The sequence below is a fragment of the Saccoglossus kowalevskii genome, chromosome 16, assembly GCF_978046115.1.
Source record: "Saccoglossus kowalevskii chromosome 16, keSacKowa6.1, whole genome shotgun sequence".
NCBI classification, from domain to species: Eukaryota; Metazoa; Hemichordata; class Enteropneusta; family Harrimaniidae; genus Saccoglossus; species Saccoglossus kowalevskii.
In genome coordinates this window covers 7,910,644-7,928,546 of record NC_140656.1, presented here as the reverse complement: position 1 = coordinate 7,928,546, position 17,903 = coordinate 7,910,644, and the positions used below count along the sequence as shown (strand labels likewise).

Sequence of the window (17,903 nt, the reverse complement as noted above, 5' to 3'; positions counted from 1 at the left end):
TATATATTTTATTTTAATTATACGTTAACCACATATTTAAATACATAAAATTATCTCATCAAAAGAGTACAATTTCTACACAAAAACCATGGTAACGAGATAACTATAAGAATACGAATATAAAGTAAAGAGAAAAGAAAGGAAAAGGGGGTATGTCAACGTCTCAGCATATTAAATTATTCCAATTTTTCAGTGTGCTTCGCTAATTTACCTCCCCCTATCGCTATCTCTTTTTCAATTTTATAAACTTGCCTGATGAGATATGGACATCCATGGAAAGAAAGTTTTTCGTTTCTAATTTTAGAAAAGTATATATGGCGTTTAGCTAGAAGAATAATATGATATGTTATATTCGAAAAAACCTTGTTTCCAAGAATAATAATATCTTGGTTGCACATATTACTAAGGGCGGGAAGATGAGCGAAACGCACCGAAATACTTTGCCAGATGGTCTTCACAACTATACACTCATAGAATAGATGAATCAATGTTTCATCATACGTTTTAAAGAAACTGCATTTTGGTGATGTACCCAGGCTAGAGTTTATGGGATATAAATCTTAGTTTGTGTTATATTATGATTTAGTTTAAATTTCTTGTTCTATTATACTTGTATGGTCAATATTCAACATTTTCTTTCACACGTGGGACGAGTGGCAACTTTGTTGATTAACTCTAAGCGTATTTTTCTGCTGTTGAATTTCGTTAACTTTGGTAAAATTATTGTTGATATATAGTCTCAAATCGCCAATTTTCAATTTGCCATAATGCTCTAAGTCACGGATAACATACACCGGGAATGAACGCGCGTGCCTTCACGTGACGTAGCAACTGCCACCGCCTACTTATTCGCTCGCTGATTGGTTGGTTTGAACTTACATGTAATCATTAATATTATTTAGAACTCACGATGATGTCAAACTAAAAATATTTTTATAAAACGTTTATAACGTCCGCAGCTGCCATTGAAATGTATAATATTAATTAAGATGAAGGGAATACCTTTGTTGCACTGAGAGTATATATCGTTATATATAGCCTAGTGATGAATACAATTAATATAATTCACACTACACTAAAATCATAGTAACTGGGTCGTTGCTAATGATAATAAAGTGAACCTAATATCAAATGTCAACCATTTTGTCTTGTCACTGTCACTGGCCAAGGTTCGATCATACGACCCGGTCGCCCCATCACTATAGGTTCGTGGGTTGTAATTCACTCATGATTTAACTAAAATCTGATAATATTACGGATGTTGTCGCTTTCATTTAAATGGCCATTGACCGGGTATGGCCGCCGGTGCACGTGGCTCTAAATATACCAATAATTCTCATTAAACTCGAGTACTCGTATATGACCGGGCAATACCATTGTTACGAACTGGATGTGATATGGCTGCTGTAAATGAAGTTTGCCCGATGCACATACATGTATATTACAAAGATTTGATTTCCACTCACTATCAGTATTTTACTTGTATATCAGGCTTTCCATACATTGTGACATTTTAAATGTTGAATGTAGTATTTGTTTTAGGGAAGGGTGTAATGCTGGTTATTGAGTGGTGGTGACGTCAAATGCTTCAGTTTGGTTTACTCTACAAGGGCGGTATTCGTCGCGCGGCCTGAGTGCGTGTCCGAATTTCATGTAAACAAACAATATATTTTACGCGCGTTGTATACGTTTCTATGAGTCCCATATCGAACAGAACGCGGTGCGCTGTGCATGTACGACATTTGTGTTTATAAACATTGAAGTTCCCACAATCCAATGCGCTCTTCTAATGGAAATCACAAGTATGAGGTTTGACCCGGGGCGACTTGCACTAATTTCCGCCGATGATCCCTTCGATACCTTCCAATCACCTAAAAAATATATATCGTCTCAGTTTGTACTCGTTGATCTACGCAACAGTTAAAGTCGCCATCTTTGTTTATAGACCCATATATCTCGCGCATGCGTGACGCGACGACTACCGCCCTTTAAAGTTGTGTGTATTGTTAGTTTCATTGGTCTGTCTAATAGTCTAGTAGACTTTGAGATTTGTAGATGATCACTGTGACATAAGCTGACCACGGTTACCAACTAGTAACCGTGACCTGACTGCCTGCCCGACTGTTATGAACAAGCAAGCAAGGTTTGCATACGCTTTATAAATCGTTAATAAAATGAAATGAATAATCACTATTACCGAATATAAAATTGGGAGACTGAATGAAATTTAATTGCTGCAAATATTTTCTTCATATTTGCGTCTGGTGGTTCATTTTCACATTATTTACCTATTAGAAAACAACTGTACTTATTTGTTTTCCACGACATCACCACAAAATCCCAGCGGATAGTGTATCACAGTGATTTGGTCAAAACATGCCCACGATCACGTGAGTAAGGCCACGGCCAAGGGATGTGTCAGCTTGCTATCCCATGCTGCAACACACAATGTATACGCTTCTCGTTGAAGTAATTATTCTATATGTTGAACACTTTATTTAATTTCATTCTAAATGTCTAAACTTATAAAATACAAAATGAAATGCTTATAACATACTCCGGTTCCGCCTCGAACTTGAACTCGGCGATGTACAATATATACCAGTCATATACGCCGTAGATATGTTACATAGTCCGGGTCAATAGTTTTCCAATAAAATAAAATAAACATATGATGTAAATTTGTTCATAGCTGTAATAAGTATAGATTGCTGAGTCCATGCATGACTTGACTAGCCGTAATCGCATCAAACTACCAGTATGTTCACACGCATCGTCATTGAAAAATATTGCCGCAAACACCGTGATTATCCTTTCACGACAGTAAAAAATCTAATGCGTTGGCTGCGTTATACTACTTCAACCAATCGGATATTGAGCATACAATGTAGAGGGTCGCAGTTGTAACCATAATTGTGTCGACTGCCACATCGGGACATTGTTTGACAATTTGATGCAACAGTTTGCATATTTTCTATAAACTCATTTAGTAATTTTAGAACATGTGAAGTGAACATAAATTGTACATTGCTTAAATCAAAATTTTGAAAAAAAAATATGAAAAAAAAATTCTGCAGGTTTATTAAAAGAGACAAAAGATTGTATTCGTACTACGAATCCAATAGGAGGAATACATTTTTTTTTGCATTGCCGATATTGTGAAGTACGTAACGCTGTTGCAATACACTAACAATATTTACTTAATACATTCGCCTCTAATAAGTATCAAAACAACATGCACAGATTGGCTGGCTATAAATCCAGCGCAAAAACTGTTCTAGTCTCAGCCGGCGTTACCACACAACAACAATCCCTGTCCGTAGTGTTTAATCATTTCGAATTGTCAACTGCCGTTTCTTTTCAATCACTTATAAATTAACCAGAGACATGTAAGTTAACCTATCCATTACCCGGGTCATGTAAGCTATTGCCCGGAACACACCGATATAAGTAGACTGGTCGTGACAATTTTATTGTTTAATTTAATTTTATTGTTTAATTTTCTTTTAATACTGGTAGGCGTACGCAAAATGTTGCATCAACGTGGAAGATTTTATAAATTCGTTCATATTATGATAAAAAAACAAAATTGCCACGATTAGGCCCGTCTATCCTGTCCATTACCCATGAACATGTGAGCTATCCTGCCCTTTATCCGGATAATGTTAACTATCCCATCCATCACCCGGGCACATGAAAGCTATCCTGTCCATTGCGCTGAGACATGTAAGCTATCCCGTCCATCACCCGGAGGCATGTAAGCTGTCCTGCCCATCACCCGGAGACATGTAGGTTATCCTTCCCATCACCCAGAGGCATGTAAGCTGTCCTGCCCATCACCCGGAGACATGTAAGTTATCCTGCCCATCACCCGGATATATTTAAGCTATCCTACCCATCTACCGGCGGCGTGTAAGCTGCCCTGTCCATTACCTACGGACATGTAAACCATCCTGCACATTACCCGGGGCCGTGTAAGCTGCCATGTCCATTACCTACGGACATGTAAACTATCCTGCACATTACCCGGGGCCATGTAAGCTGCCATGTCCATTACCCTGAGACATTATCTTAGTCAGAACGCGGACTTTCTGACCCCTGAAGCCGTTCATATGACAGCAATGTAGAAACGATATTCTGGAATCTGTTGTAACTGTAATCTAGCGCACATCGAGACATTTTAAATAACAGTTGCGGCACGGAACTCGAATTCACCATGTTCGTGCAATTGCCGATCGTACGTGTGAGAGCAAAATCGCGGTAAATTTGCATATTCAATGGTAGTGGGTGGATCGTTCTGTGTCCAATAATTTCTTCCAAACAATCCAATACGAGGGGGTCTGCGGATACGTGAAACTTATTGGCAAAAAGAAACGGTTGTCGTAACAACCACGGCAGGTCTCCTGTTGTCAAGATACAAATGTCGTGCACATATTTTCCTTCGCATTGAATTACAGACCCTTTATTTTTTGCACCATCGTCCCACAGCTTAGCTCTAGCTATTGACCAACTGGTGTGTGGAAACCCCCCTGGTGCGTCGGGCAGGCGATTCAAAGATGCATAGTAATGCTCTTCTGGCGTGTCTGTGCCGTTGAACCACTCGAATAACTTCTTGGCATTACCATCAGTCAAAATGAAATTTACGAAAGGCCGAGTGAGCACAACGTGTGCCTCTCCGTAAAATAATGGAATATCTCCCGGGGGCATTTCTGACAATCTTTCTCGACTTGTCATCTTCAAGACGTCATTTTCTGTAGTGTGTAGATAGTCTTGGCGAAAGGGAACCACATTTGGTATGCTCCCGATATCGTTCTTCCCACCGAACGCCGCCAGGGTCCGTACAATTTCTAAGTTGGTGCGCAGTGGAAACTCCTGCCCAGCAAGATTAAGATAATACTTCCAATCACCCTGTTTTAGTAAAATATCCATGCAAACGCGTTCAGCTTTAAGTAGTTCCACAGAACGATACGGAATTGACACGGATATATAGGGTATAAACACATTGTCAAAGCACCTGGCTACAGAAGCCATGGCATCGTGAAGCACTGCCGGCGACTTCTGGTCCACATGAATGCAATAGAAATTTTGTGGCATGTATATAGTACGTAAAAGTTGTTCAACCTGGTGAGCTGATTTGTATACATATATCCCATATGCAATTGGAAAATCAGCTTCCTCTGCAGAGAGCGGCTTTGTTCGGTACCCGCGTAGATTTTTGTACTCATCGCAGTTGTCAGTCAAACGCAGAAGCTGGTCGTCTCTGGGGTAGTCCTTTCTCCTCATATCGCGAATAAGATTAGCAAAACCGAGATCGGCTGTTCCCAGCGATAGATTTACGCACATTGGGCTAATAACATCGAACATTGGTCGTCGCGGTAACGGTTTCGCCTCTTCGTGATGATTGGTGGCGTTTTCCCGCACTCTGGACATGGCCACTTTAAGCCCGGCACCTCGGGTAATGTTACGCGCGTTGATAACCGACTGATTCATTAGCCCAAAATGGTCAAAATCGTTAACGTTGTGCCAGGCATTCCAATTCATTTGTCCTGGTCTATGACCGAAATGTTTTCCTGCTCTGGCATGTCGGTGTCCGTTAATATAATCATCGGCAGGGAGAGGATAATATAAAAGGTATAGAAGTCCCACAATATTGGCGCCAATCAGTATGCGAAACACGTGTTTTACTAACATATTGATCCGTTAGCAGGTGTCAGTATGAATGACCTCTGACCTATCGTGTTCCTATATCGTACTCAGATGTAACGGTCGCCATTTTGTGATCACAGTATTCCACATTTACCAGTATCCTGACGTGTTCACCGTCAGCATCACACTAAAACAAAACAAAACAACACGATCGTAAGTGTTATTATAGTTACAAAACGTTCATAAAATAACATCGCGTGAATATATTTCTTTACCATATGTTGATACATATACGGTTTGTTAACGTAATTCAACAAAGCGGAATACTACAAAACGCTCCCTTTCTTTAAATTTGGACTTTATATGCGTGCTATCACATATCACCACTATCTAACTGTACGTTTCGTTATAATGTTGTGCGTTGTCTGAGCCATCATTTCGTCGCACAAACACAAACTAACCACATTGTATATACACTCAGATTACTACTCCAATGTATAATAAGACTCGCGGCGGTGCTTGTTGGTAAAAATACGAAAATGTAAAAAAAACTATCACTCCGCTTTAATTGTCGAAATAACACAATTCAAAAACATTTTGTCAGTCGGCTGCTGACAGTTTGTGATACGAAAAGTGAGTTTGTTTTTCACATTATGTGTTTGACGTCATTATTTGAGCGGGGTTGTAGATGTCACACTGATTTCGCCTTAAATTAAAATCATATTATTATCAATAAATGAACATTCACACGTTATCGTCATCTTACCGTCTTGTCGGACCATGGTGTCAGATGAAATCAGTAGCACAGCACACAGGCACCCTGTCTCGTCGTCGCGACACACTCAAACACTACGCACAGCACCAGGACCAATACAGTTCACTGCTGGCGCCGGCTTTTAACAATGACGGGATCAATTCAAGCCCCGACCTACGTACTTTTTGTTGCGTAGGAGCCTCGTGTGCACAATGTGTTATCAGGTCCAGCTGTCGCCTCTCCCCTTATTTTACATCTCAATACATTAATGTACGACATTTACATTTGCTTTGATTGTGCTGAAACATCGCCGTAATATAGAGTAGTAGTCACTATTTATGTCAAGTGCAATGCCTTATGGGCAACGTTATGTATAGGTATTGGAATGAAGAGCTCGTCTTTTGAAGGTGGAGTGCTCATCTTTCAGGGACGGAGAACTCATTTCTGTGATTGGAAATCTCTTCTTTCTGGACTCTTCAGAAATTATTCCTGAACACGCACGATGGTGATTCATCGACGTGAAAATGGTGTAAATATTATGTCCCTTAGTGACTTTCGTGTTAGCGTTGCGTGTAATCCTTTTCGTGTTGTATAATTATATATGTCAGCTTATGACGATGCTCACGTGATGGGAGTATTATAAAAAAACGTAATATTTGTAAATCATACATCCTCTTGAAATTAGTTAAATGAATAAATGACTTACTAATAAACAAGCGAAACAAAACAAATAAATAAATATATAAATAAGTAACACAATTCACGTGATAATTACACGATGTTTGATTTTTAAATTCTGCTACGCAATGTACATGTACTAGTTTGACCCATAATGATAACATGTACTAAGCCTATGTAGGGCAAGCTGTTATTAATATCATTAATAACAGGAACAATACTATAACTGGGTGATTTCGTGTTGTCTTCGTTTTACCAATACTCTATTTATTTATAAAGTGGCTGTTAATTATTAACAATCTTCCAACACTCGTCGTAGAGTTTTTCTCGGTAGACTGTTAACTGACCTCAGTCTCTCATCTGTCTGTAGATGATAACAGCGCCATCGTGCGACGAAAAGTTCACCACCGTGACAAAAAATAGATGCACAAAACAATTGCTTTACCTAAAACAATTAGCCTGTCTTTACCAATTACAAATATTGTTATCGGGTGATAATATATATGTTAATTGTTATAACTTTCGATTATTGATATAATATTCTGAAAATAAATAATTTTTTGCTCGTGAAATCAAATCGATGTCATATTTTTGTTCGTGGAAGACTGTGGGATAAGTGGCTTTCATCGTTGTTCTGCTGCTTTAATTTTGGTGGCTGCCGCACGAGATTTAATTTCTCGCGTGAAATTTGCCGGATTTGCCTGTGCAGTGATGATAGTGCCGGTGACGATTTGACCAGGCTATTGAGCAGTGTGTGCATTCCCTGGCTCAACCGGGGCCGATCGACTTGTCGACTATATATGTCCGATGGACTTTTTATTCTCAAGAGTTTCTTGAGCTTGGACTGATTCAGAACATGTCGCTGCATTGAAATCTACAACAAATTACAGTACAGAACACTAAACTGCTGTATTTGCATTCTACGTTAAAGCGCGGTGGTCGTCGCGCAGCGCGTGTTCGAATTTCATATAAATAAATAATGTATTTTACAAGTGTTGTATACGTCGCTATGAGTTCCATGTCGAACAGGACGCGGAACGACGACTGCCACCCTTTAAATCTGTTTCAGCGAATGAATCACTGTAATTTTAAGCGTTGTAAACAAATTTGATGGAATCTACCTTGCGTTCTTGGCTGTCACGGTAAATCGGTCAATGATAAGAAAAAAACCTGCAACGAATCATGGGTAATGGGTGTTACCAAATGGTTTCTACAACCAATGAAAACATCTTTGAATTCGAATAAAGGATCGTTCGGGGTAAAGTTTTATATATATCCATAAAATAAATTCACGTCTTTTTTAATAAATATTCACTAAATTAAATAATAAATATTCACCGAATTCCTGCGTCAAATGCCCGTGCGTCCGAGCACATAGAACGTTCTGTGACGTAGGCTCCGTCCGATCGTGGATGGTCCGTGAATAAACGCATCGTGTCATCCATTGTTCTATAGACACCAGTAATCTGATGCTTGACCCGAGTCAAGATAGGTTATCAACAACGAACACTAGTATACGATGGTAGTTATCATATACATCTCCTATGACGCTCTGTTATAAATTGGATGAATTCAGGAATGAACAAAAATATAATGCGATATGGCGATACAGGGTGTTGTGATTTGTGTGTTATAATAGCGAGCTTCCAAGACAATCTAGTTAGTGGAAAATCAGGTGAATAAATAACAACCCCCTGAGGACTGTGAGTGAAAGATGGTTTAATAGCGAGCAAGAATGCAACCAAGACTTATTTTATAACTTTCTTTGTACTCCATAGTTGCGATGCTTTTCAGTGATTCGTGCATCTCCGACTGGACGCCTGGTGGCGCTATGATGTAAACACACAGCGATTGGACTTTGCTGTGTGCCAAAGCTGTGCATGCCCACGAACAATTGTATTATTAACATGCTCCCCGGAGTCTGGCAGAATTCCATTCATTGTTTAGAAACATCGCTTAAATGGGTTAGAGGGTAAGTCATTAGTTCTCATTCGTCTTTCCAGGTTCACAGACGTTCGAATCATTTGCGTCACCGAAGCAGGTAAGGTCTGTTTGAGTATGCGACGTGAGGAACCTTCTGAACTTTGGTTTACATGCAAGTTCGGAAATTACATGATTGTGTTTGAACGGGCATGCATAGTGGACGCTGGCATGATATGAAGATAAGCACTTGACCCTGTCACGTACTTACCGGTTATACGCTTAATTCAGAAACTTTCATGCCCGGCTCACATAATTAATATATTATATATATTATATGTTACCTTTTAATTGTATATTCATCAAAGCGATTCGTTGATATTTCCACAAAGACACATACTTTCAAATTCACCCACTCATTTATTCATCAACAAACTAAAATTGGTAAATTTTGACCGATGCTTGAGTCCATTCACGTCAATAACGCCAGTATATTACTTTTCAGTCAACTTCACGTGATTAAACATGATTGACGAAGCAAATATGTCTAGACGCCCACTGATTGGTGTAGCACACGTAAATTCACAAATCAGTTATTTTTCCCATGAGTAATCGCGCGAAGTTGACTCAATATTATATAGTGATCGATTTCACTATATCATATTGTTCTTCGATAAATTCGACCGAGTGGTTAACTTCGACGATCTGGAGTTGCGCAACGCCTCTTATATATATATATTGCTTAAACCAAACGTGTACATTTCTGAAATACAACCGACAAGCGCCACTTCACGAATGACTGTGGTCACGTAGTACCAAACATATGATGGTGTCTGTGGCAACGGTATGCTCTATTCGTACCGTCATCACTTGCAATTTGTACGTAACAAGAGACAGTTAAAAAAACAAAAACATTTTAATTGAAACAAATACTGTTTTGGCTGACCTCGCATGATCTGTAAAAAAAAACTCTCGCTAACTGCTGTAGAGAGCATAATGACAACACCATGAAATTTAGTTTAAAAGTCACGAATACATGCAAATTGCAGTTTGCGATTACAACTATGAACATTATTTCTGATTTGGTGATCAGAAACCAACAGACTAGCTTCATTGTCACAATATTTCAGAATTGGTTGCCACGCCAACTGATTTTCACTATATGATATTGCAGAAGTTTAAAATCTTTGCGCCACCAAAACAGGTGAGGTCAGTTTAAGTACAAGGCGTGCATGGTAAGGACATACAGATTTCGTGACATCGCATTCTTCAGTATCTGAGGCGAGACACCATATCAATCTTGTACTCCTAAGAGTCAACTAGCGTGATGCACTGGTACTCAAACCCCGCAATCGTTGTAGCTGTTTTTGGTGAGTAAATGCTAGGCAACGTGAGTTATGAAGTGTTGACATGTAGTTATGGCATGTAATCTACAAAACTACATCGTTCGTAGTGGTTGGTTGAAATTAGAAAAAAAAAACACGGAAATAACAAACCTGAAAACAAATCGTAGCACAGATCCAACAGATAAATGATGTACAACCAGGTTATTTGTGTTTTTTCTGGGTTTTATTACCTTGCCCGTACCATCAAAGATGGAAGGGAAAGGTATATTAAGGGAAAAAAATTGTCCGGTGTTGTCGTTGTTGTTGTCGTCGTCGTCGTCGTCGTTAATAATTGTTATTGTGTGCATAATAACTTTACTAATTCTATCCCAAACTTTATCAAACTTCGTCACCTTATTCATCAGTATGAAGTCTTCCCTGAGTTTGAACAACAGATGTCCTGTATGAAAATATCATGCAAAAATTGAGAAAAACTTATAAAATATTTTGACTGTTTCTATTTGACTGATCACTGGTGATACACATCAAAGGTCACTGATCTCAGTGGAAATATGCATTGTTGTATGTGTTCAATGAAGCAAATGATTTATCTTGTAATAATATCCTTGGTAATGTATCTCAGAATTCCATACTGTGTTTCCAAACCAACTCATGGAGAGAATGCACAGTCTGATACACATTTGCAAACCTACAAATAAAATCTTTACAGAAAACAAGATGTCAGAAAATCAGTATAAGCACTCCTATGAACTGGGTGCCAAACTTTGATCAAGATCTGAAGCTAATAGAAAATATGTTTAGTTCAAAGTTATCAAATCAAAAACAATACATAAAAAATACATAAAAAGCAAAACATTTCATCCACATTTTAAAAAGAAAATTGTTCTAAAATATATGTATTCTGTATTTGACAAACAGTTCATTCGACCAATGAAAACTCACAGGAATATGTTTCAGCTATTAGAACAGAATGATAGAGTTTTTATAATACTGGTTTAAAAACGCTCTTCAAAAATTGCAGTGTTTGAAGATGTAGATTCTCAGGAGGCAACAGTACTGTTGACTTCTCCCTCCACTGGACACCAACTAACTATTTAAGTTGATTTACATACAAAGCAGAGCTTGCAACATGATAGCTATTCATAAAGGTTTTTTTTTTACTTTTCATATAATACAGTAGTCACACAATGGGACAGTTCATATTTGTTTCAGTGAATCATTATTTTTTGACAAACACCTGTACAAAATACTTGGACAAAAGCCAGCTAAGATTGTCTGTTATCTTGCATGTTTTATGAATCTATTCACGTCTAAATGCAGCACTTTTATTTTGCGATGAGGCATTTGTTTTTATACTAAAATATCTGAATTACTTTGAATAAAGCTGGAAATGATGTCCCTTAAAATAATTAAACAAATAAGGCACCAATGTTTTTGTAAGATATTTACATCTTTAAAGGACATTCGGTAGACTGATTTCCCACTGTTGGTTCAACCCCAAAACTTGTTTGTATTCAAAATTAATTATGACAATGCATTTTTATATTGAAACAAACTATGATAAAGGGAATTATATTATATAACAAAGTGCAAGGTCACCAGAGTTCAACTATGTTTTGTGTATAACTTACCGAATATACATCGTATAACTTGGACAGTAGTTCGGAGTCGCATAGTTTTGTTTGTAGAAGAAAGTATTATCATGGTATCATGTTGTATTCTTATACTCGACGTGGTGCCGTGGGACAACATCGAAAACGACTCTCTGTGATGACCGCGCCCTTCAAATGCGACATTCACCCGTTTACCAGTTGAACGCTCTCAATGTACATGATTTCTGACGCTATTAGGCAATTGTAAAGGAAACAGTGAAATATAGTTTATTACCATAATTTATTCTGCAATTCTGCAAATTCACAACATCTTTTCTCAAGACTGGGATAGCAGCCAAAGGGGCGTGTTCTAAAGATATGGCATCTCCATCATGATGATATGCATATGTGATTATTTTATATTTGAATAGAGATTATTTGTCGCGCCATGTTCCCATGTGATCACCTGTTTGCATTGACAGTTAATATATTTGAAATCACGTAGGCTGTAGGCACGCTAAAAATAGCAAAACATGCCATGATGTCTAACACTCAACTAAACTAGATTTTCAGTTTGATACATTATTTGTCATCTATGTGAACGTTTCTTGCTTTATTTCTGTTTGAAACACTAAAATGTTGTCGCGCCCTTTCAATAAAAAACGCTCGCTTCCATCTACAAACACAAAGAAATGAATATGTATCAAAGTAAAATCACCATACACGCAGTTCGTGTTTGGTAAATCACGCCCTTAATTCGTTGTTTTAAAAGCGTCCTTGCCCTTTACTGTACTTCCATAGCAAGATATACAATAAAGAACACGATTACGTCAACGGTGATATATTGTCGCTTCACATAGTATGTCACGGTTACGGGACGAGGGTTGCAGATGAAATCATTTACATTGTATGTATTCGTAATAAGTCTCACAATATCGATGTGGGGTTATGTGTTAGTCAATCAGTGAGGGCACAGTAGCCCACAGGTCAAAGGTGTATTGAAAGGTGTTGATATTCTTATTACACTAAAATGAATAAACACTGCGTTATGGAGTAATGGCTTTGTTCCCTGTGTAATGGTCGCGACTGGTTACGGAAAACTTGTTCTTTCAAGCAAAATTCTTATTCTATCTTACCCTACCGAGCTGCAGTAATACTAGTAGCACATCTTTTACGCGACATGGTATTCCCATGGTGCACCTCACTCAAGTACAGGCATTCCTATTAGCAATTACGCCCTCTATCGTTCACAGAATCATAATGGGAATACCACAGTGGAGGTAACGTTTCATTTATTCATTGTAGACCTGTATGTGAATTTATCATTTTTATCGGAGGAACAACTTGTCAAAAGTGACTGATTAACATGTGATGTACAGGAGTACAAATGACGTTTTATTATAATTATTAGGTATTCTGGTGGCTGTTATTATATTTGGTTCTCCGAGGTCACCCCGTGTGATTGAGCCAGTAAATCCTGATGATCCAGATAAACTCCCGGATGGCATTAAACGAACTGTTCTGGTTGCTGGTAAGGTCGTCGTTGGTGGCATTATTATGCATTCAATATCAATTCAATGTAAAGCTTAGTTCAGTTCAAAGACTCGAATAGTGGAACGATTTATGCAATTATGACATTCCGTCCTTTCTTTTTCTCCCTGAACATAGTAATCCCATGTTTGGACAACAAGGTAAGATGTTTAGGTTATGATATAATACACATGTTCTGTCATATTAGGCGGAGGACTTGCCGGACTATCTACTGCTTTAGAACTAGCCGAACGAGGTTATGACGTCACTATTCGAGAAGCATCGGATGTAATCGGGGGTCGATTATTTGCAAAGCCCGTTGAAGTGTTAAATCGTACATTTTACTTGGAGCATGGATTCCATGGTATGTCCGATTAAGGGTCTTCGTATTTCTTCGTTTCATGTTGTAACCAAAATTGGGTTTCTGTGAGTGCATTTTTACTTGAAATAAAAGTACTAGTAGGTCTTGAATAACTTATAGCGCGGTAGTCGTCGCGCTGCGCATGTGCGAGATATATGGTCTCATCAGCGTCTCATATAAACAAAGATGGCGACTTTGACTGTTGCGCAGATCAACGAGTACGAACTGGGACGTTTCCAAGCTTTAATTAGGTAATTTTCATGTTATTCGAAGGTATCAAGGAGTCACCGGCGGTAATCAGTGCAAGTCGCGCCCAGGTCAAACCTCATACTTGTGATTTCCATTTGAAGAGCGAATTGGGTTGTGGGAAAATCAATGTTTATCAACTCAAATGTCGCACATGCGCAGCGTGACGACGACCGCGCTTTATCATTATTTTGTTTAAATATTGACATTTCATTGTTGAGATGATGGCTATCAGAAAATAGCCTTATTTGTCTTTTTTGGCTCAAATTAATATTTGAACTAAGTGAACTAAACTCCTTGATGTTTTGAATGAAATATTTGTGTAGTTGATCAAATGAACTTTTATTTAGCAGTGTCGAAGCCCTTATTTCATGTGAACAATATTCTCATTAATTGTTGATCAGAATAAATCGCAATAATTCGGTTGTTATCTTAATAATTGAAATGAAACTGGACAAGAGCAAACCATTGAATAGACCCATTGAACAGCGCCATCACATTCCAATCTGACGTATTTGTTTTTATTTCCAGGCTGGTTTTATAATTATTATCAGTTTAAAGACATACGCAAGAGGCTAGACATTGATCACAATTTTAAACCATGGGGTCCTGTGCACATGATATTCAGAGACCATAAACCCGAGATTCTGTATAGTGAAGGTCCGTACCCATTGAATCTATTGGGTGAGTTTATATTAGTCATCATACTGGATGATCCTGATTACAACATAGACGTACTAACAGTATGTCCATGATTACAACCATAAAATCAACACCAATGAAAAGGGTTACAAATCAGATATTAGTAAAAAAAAAATAACCACATAAAAAGTAAGGGAACAAAAAGGCATTAAAAAAAAAGATAAAAATTTGTATACAAGGAATGTATTACTGGCTTAGTTTATGTAGGTGCTGCTGTCTTGTATTAAAACAGTTTTTTAAATATTGCGCTAAAGGAATTGAGTATACGGGTAGATATTCTGCCACTTTTATTTGCCTAATCGTTTATATGATTTCCTCAATAAAATGGAGACTTACTTTTTCTGCCATACAGATTGATGTCAGAGAAGAAATTAGCATTATTTTTGCATAGTTTACATTATTGATGAATTGTTTTTTTATTCAGTCACTTTGGTTTCTTGTAGGTGTTAAAAATCGCAGGAAGGCATTTCTTAGTTTCATGGTCAAACCAATAAACCATATATTTAAAGTATTTTTTTAATAGTTCGATTATGAATGGATGTCCTATTTAATGCATTCTGTATAATATTATCAATATTATATCATTTAATTTCAGCCATTGTATATCGCAGTCTGAACATTAATTTTTGGCAAGCTTTGACAACAGTTCTGGCAATACCAGACTTGTTTTGGTTCAACTACGACGAGGTGTATGAGAGACACGATAATATTTCTTTAGGTGAGATATATTTTCAATTTTGGTATCACTATAGCAACAACAATGTAATCCTTCACATAGTACATAGTTTGTATTTTTTTTTTAACAATACAAGAATTATAAACTTTCAAAATTCCGTCTCTCCGTGTTTTTTTCACAGCTGAGTGGGCTCAGATATATCACGTGAATACCAATTTCTATGACATTATAATGCAACCGTCCTTGTCCGTGACAATGAACGAAAGAGAAACTCTCAGCGCGGCAGAAATGTTGATGTACATGCAAATTTACTTCCTCAATAACCCAAAGGTAATATTCGAATAAGGTCCCGTATAAATCCGTATATGTTTGTGTGGTTCCGACAGCGGCGCCCTCCAACAAAGTGGTTCTCTGACGTAAGCTAGTAAAATGAATGACGTTTACGGCATCGATATGGCTTTGATTTGTCAATCAAAAATAAAGTTCCCTTATTACATGACGAATAATGTTTTATACACAATTTCTGACTTGTAATTTATCGTTTGCTCATAGGCTGATTATCGTGAAGTGACGACAGTTGATCATTTTACTGGGATTCTTGAGCCATGGGTGAAGAAACTCAAGTCATTTGGAGTAATGTAAGCAGCCGTGAGCGGTTTTTAAACTTTTTTTTTGCAGCAAACACTTCAGCTCAAAAATACGTTATTTTCACTGTGTTTAAATCGTTCTAGATCCGCACGATCAATTAATTTTACTTTGTTTTTTTTTGTTCCAACAGAATCGAGCTGAACTCTACTGTTGAGGGTTTTGTGTTTGATAACAAAACTGGTAACATCATTTCAGCAGATGACAAAAACTACGACTATTTCGTGTTAGCAACCGACTTCGGTGGAGTTCGAGACATCATGAAATCCAGCGCTAACCGATACGTGAATAACGCACTGGTTCATAATAACATACAGCGGTTCATGGGTGGCATTGACGGGCTTGCAATTGCACCTCCGTATAAAGTGATTCGAATATGGTTCGATAAACAGATCCCGAATGCCCCTGATATATTACAATGCCCTGAACACTACCCGATTAACCTAATCGCGCAGTATCATTTACTGGAACGCGAGTCTGCCATCTGGGCCAATAAAACCGGTGGATCGATAATGGAGTTTCACCTTTACACTTGGAAATACGGACCTGTTTCAGACAGTGAAGTCTGGGGCATTATCTCCCCAACGGCAATGGAGATCTTTCCAGAAATTATTGAGAAGAACTTCAAAATTTTAGCTGTGAATGTATTTTCCTATGAAAATTTCCCCTCTTTCCAGGCGGGGTCAAATAGACATCGCCCAATGTCGCATTTTGCGAAGAGTTGTGGGATATCTAACTTGATGCTCGCCGGTGATTGGCTTAGGACGTCATATCCAAGCGCCCTCATGGAACGGGCTGTTTCCACTGGACGAGAGGCGGCCAATCATATCCTGCTATCAGATCACGTGAAACAAGTTCCATTACTTGTAGCGTCATCGCTCGGCCCAGGAATACTTTCTGCTTGGTGGTGATGTTGCACCACCCACAGTAACTTGAGTTGTAATTTTGTTATTGTTGGTGCCATTAAACAGCGGGCTATAAAGTATAAATTACCTTTTTCATTGTGTGAAGAAGATCATCCATTATGGAGTTCCTGTTATTTTCAGATATGAAACACATGTAGTCAATTCAAATATAAAATATGTTGATATTTCTGTGAATGTATTCTTACTCTGAGTTTATTATTGCCGTTTGAAAAGTGTAAAAGTACGTTTGTGAATAGGCGGGATTCCAGCATCAAGCATCAATATGAATTCATTACAAGAAAATGAGAATATATTTAACATAACTGAAAAGCTAACCTAATTATTAAATTCATTTTTACTACTATAATGTATAATTAGCTCGAACCAAAGTTCATTAATTATTAAACGTAAAACAGGAAACAAGGCGATCAATAAAATACGTACCCCAAAACAAGTTTCGCCACCAACGCCGAAAGCTTTCTTACCAAAACACAATAAAGGACGGTAGTCGTCGCGCCACGCATGCGCAAGATATATGGGTCTCATATAAACAAAGATGGCGACTTTGACTGTTGCGCAGATCAACGAGTATAAACTGAGACATTACCAAACTTTAATTAGGTATTTTAAGTTATTGTAAGGTATCGAAGAGTCACCGGCGGTAATTAGTGCAAGTCGCTCCAGAATCAAAATCTCATACTTGTGATTTCCATTAGAAGAGCGCATTGGATTATGGGAAAATCAATGTTTATCAACACAAATTTCGCACATACACAGCGCGAAGACTGTCGCCCTTCAAAACGCGACTGAAAATGTACTTTACTATTCTACTGTTTGGCTGCTGTAAATAATACAAAATAACCAAAATGCAGAGAAAGCATAACTGCATCGTTTAATGAACA

The 17,903-nt window shown here is 37.9% G+C and overlaps 2 protein-coding genes across 2 annotated transcripts; one reads left to right on the top strand and one right to left on the bottom strand.

The window, feature by feature from the left end:
• Positions 1–2,473: 2,473 nt before the first annotated feature.
• On the bottom strand, positions 2,474–6,532 carry LOC144357704 (N-acetyllactosaminide beta-1,6-N-acetylglucosaminyl-transferase-like). The gene is made up of 2 exons (XM_078011744.2): positions 6,413–6,532; positions 2,474–5,833 (listed from the first exon to the last, which is right to left on the bottom strand). Exon 2 carries the CDS (start codon positions 5,689–5,691, stop codon positions 4,072–4,074), a length of 1,620 nt encoding a protein of 539 aa, XP_077867870.1. The 5' UTR covers positions 5,692–5,833; positions 6,413–6,532; the 3' UTR covers positions 2,474–4,071.
• Positions 6,533–10,325: 3,793 nt separating this feature from the next.
• LOC102805662 (uncharacterized) lies at positions 10,326–17,196 on the top strand. Its single transcript, XM_006820066.3, has 8 exons — positions 10,326–10,368; positions 13,348–13,467; positions 13,675–13,830; positions 14,605–14,757; positions 15,371–15,493; positions 15,633–15,781; positions 16,004–16,089; positions 16,230–17,196. Exons 1-8 carry the CDS (start codon positions 10,326–10,328, stop codon positions 17,005–17,007), a joined length of 1,608 nt encoding a protein of 535 aa, XP_006820129.1. The 3' UTR covers positions 17,008–17,196.
• The last annotated feature ends 707 nt before the right edge of the window (positions 17,197–17,903 follow it).